At 40.0% G+C, this 3,171-nt stretch overlaps 1 protein-coding gene across 5 annotated transcripts in view; it reads left to right on the top strand.

Annotated features, from left to right (window-relative positions):
• Positions 1 to 521: 521 nt before the first annotated feature.
• The window catches only part of RALGPS2 (Ral GEF with PH domain and SH3 binding motif 2), a 252,496-nt gene continuing 249,846 nt past the window's right edge, over positions 522 to 3,171 (top strand). Inside the window, exon 1 of one of the 5 annotated variants that reach the window (XM_019501819.1) lies at positions 522 to 1,147. In XM_019501819.1, the coding sequence (XP_019357364.1) occupies positions 1,091 to 1,147 (57 nt within the window). In that variant the 5' untranslated portion in view covers positions 522 to 1,090. The remainder of the gene's footprint in view (positions 1,148 to 3,171) is intronic. The other 4 variants (XM_019501821.1, XM_019501818.1, XM_019501822.1 and 1 more) reach the window with 4 other exon arrangements.

The raw sequence follows: 3,171 nt of genomic DNA, 5'->3' as shown, positions 1-3,171 counted from the left end.
TCTTTCCTGACTATAGTTGATCCAGTAAAAGATACCACCAAAAATCCCCATTGCTTCTTAAGAACTAAGCAAGAATCTAAGCCTTTACACTAGGGGGCACTCGTACTTCATGAAATCAAAAACAGATCTTTATTGTATCAGTAGTATTTACATACTAACTAGATGAGTTTATTGTTTTGTAATAAGGCCCAACAGTTTTCACTTTTAATCAGGCTTTTTGTGTGTAAAAACGAGAACTAAAAAGTATCAGCAAGTTAATGATGCATATATAGCTAAACACTAATTTAAATAATGATTTATGTAGGCTCTGTATCATGCTGATCACTATTGTCACTGAGAGGTGCTTTTAATTTGATAAGTTTGGTTTGCTTGAAGCCAGCAGAAATATGAAGCAAAACAATTGGGTACTTTTTCATTAAAAAAATTAACTTATTTAAAAAATACCAGAATATTATTAAAAGTATTTTGTTTAGAGATGAGGAACCATATTTTAACAATCATGTATATAATATCCATAACGCCAAATTATGGCATTCTGTGTAGATTAGGCTTCAAAGTACTCAATATCCATAGTGGTATACAAAAAAAATTGAGGGTCTGAATTTAAACTGACTGGTAAATATGGCATAGTTTATCCCATTTTTGAGGGGTAAATTATTTCATGACTACTGCACAATCGGAGTGTGCACTTGGGCAGCTGCCATGGAGTAGCTGACATGCTGTAAATTCACACTCTAGCTTACCTTGCAGTAACTTGTTTGTCTACCCCCTGCCTCAAATAAGTTAGTCTATCATTATTGTCCTGTTAAGTTGTTTTGATGTATGCAATATATTGTTAAATAGACAATCCAGATGTTGGTGTTTTGAGTCTAAAGGCTGGTTGTTAATATTAGTAAGGTTTTGCTGCACTTGACGTTAATGTATTTTATACATTGAATCCTTACAATTTTGACTTCTAAGACATCCACACAAGCTGTTTCTGATTTCTTTTCATTCTTTTGTAGGAATGATTACCCTGTTGCCTTGGAGATGAAATGATGATGATCCTGCTGTTGTAAATGTAGGGCAGAAGACTAATGGTGTGAGCAGTATGGACCTAATGAATGGGCAATCGAGCAATGTTAATATTGCAGCTATTGCTTCAGAGGTAAGGATTACAAGGCTACACTCCCTTTTCCAGATAGTCGCTTTACAGTCATAACATGTATTGAGATCTAAAAAGACTGCACCCAAAACTTAAACATTTTTGTCTTCCTACAAAGTTACATCACATAGCAGATTTGATTTAATATACCTTGGATCTAGTGTGTTAATGTGTGAGATTTCATTCACTATGGGTTCAGAGTTCTGAACCTTTAGAACACTTGCTGGCAGAAAGTATGAACCAGCATTAACCTGTCCTACGTTCCTTTATGGCTCTAGAAATGGTGGAGGCCCTCCTGGGTTGTTTTTGTGCATAACTGCTGTGTATCTGTGTGGCGAGAATATAAAAGGAGTCTTATTGAATACTTGCCTCCTACAGTTCCCATTTATTACATTTCAAACAGAAAGTATCCCAGTATTCTGAAAATGCTCATACATGAAGTCACAGGACCACTTGCAAGGATTTTCCATATGTCTGTCAAGTGGAGGAGTAGTACCATGTGACTGAGAGAACCAGTGTTTGAAACCAAATGGGGTTGGGGAGTGGTCCTAGCAACTATGCACCTCACTAGATAGATAGCTAGATAGATAGATAAGGCTTTGGAACAAATTTTGAAAGCAATGACAGTATCATTGAAGTAGATGGAAAATTGAATGAAATATAACGTGGTCCTACCAAAGGAAGATTATTTGATAAAATAATTGATTTTTTTTTTTTTTAATGCATATGCTGTAAATCCATCTAGAATTCAGTAAAACACTTGATGCAGTGCCACATGGAAATATTTACTTCAGCTGAAGAAGAGGGTATCAGTGATAGAACAGAGAGGTAGACAAGGAATTGGTGAAAGGAATTATAACAACCAAGTTGAAAAGAAAGTATTAGGTTGGAAGAAGGCCTCTAATGGAACCTCTTGAGGATTAGACCTGAAACTGATCTTTACCATTTTCATTGGTGACCTTAGTGCAAAGAGTAGAAGTGTGGTAATGAAAGTTGGGAGGCATTGTAAATACAGAGGAGGATTGAATGACCTTGAGGACTTGGAGACTACTAAATTTCCTATTTCTAATGCACAAAGTACATAACCTTGCATACTGCACTAATAACAAGACTTTCTGCTGTAAGCTGTTCTGGGGGTTCATCAGTTGGAAATGACTGAGAAGAAAGACTTTGAATGTGCTAGCTGATCACAGGATGATTTGTGATTCACTAATGCCTTGGTTCTTGACCTTCTTAGGCTTACAGAACCTCCATAACTTTCCTGAATTTAGCATTATATCATTTTTTTCCAGGATGTATGTGTGGGGCCAAACCAGGAAGTGGCTGTAGCAGGAGGGGCACTTCTGATTTAAACCTAATGCAGGAAGCAGCATGCCTCCCTGTACTCTCAAGTGTGCTGGCACTGGCATCACTAGAGAGATCAGGTTAAACTGCCCTGCACTTGTCTTTTCAGGCAGTTTGTGGGGCTAGACCGGGGTGGGCAAAATGGCAGATCTGGCTGGCAGCTGTACTTGGTTTCCTAGCAGCTTCTGCCCATAATGCTGCAGCTGGTTTCCATGGAGACCCCGGGGGTAGCAGCACCCCTGACAGCTTGGGGCCAGGTTTTCCATGGAGACAAGCCCCAGCAGCGTGGGCAGAGTGCATGGTTGGGTGGGGAGCTACTCTGGGTCTGGAGCTGGGATCTCGCAGTGGTGATAGTGTGGTCTGGAGCTGTGGCAGAGCTGTGATCTGCTGTCTGCATGTTCCTTCCCCGGGGCATGCAGGGCAGTAGATTGCAGCTCTGCCACATCTCTGGCCCCCCCCTCGCTGCAGCTGCTTTTGATGCAAACCCAGCGTGTGCCTCTTGGAAACAGTCACACAGGACATTTTCACTAGCACCATAGCACCCTTGAAAGGGTGTCATGAGTCCTGAGGTACTGATGTGTCTGAGAAGCATATTTTACTTGAAGAGTTTGCCTTGTTTAGCCCCATGAAATGTTTTGGAAAGAGGACATGATTATTCATGATTATGAAAGAGGACAGTGGTG

Source organism: Gavialis gangeticus, unplaced genomic scaffold (genome assembly GCF_001723915.1).
Source record: "Gavialis gangeticus isolate Ggan-Ray unplaced genomic scaffold, GavGan_comp1, whole genome shotgun sequence".
NCBI lineage: Eukaryota > Metazoa > Chordata > Crocodylia > Gavialidae > Gavialis > Gavialis gangeticus.
This window is presented reverse-complemented; position numbering and strand designations above follow the sequence as displayed.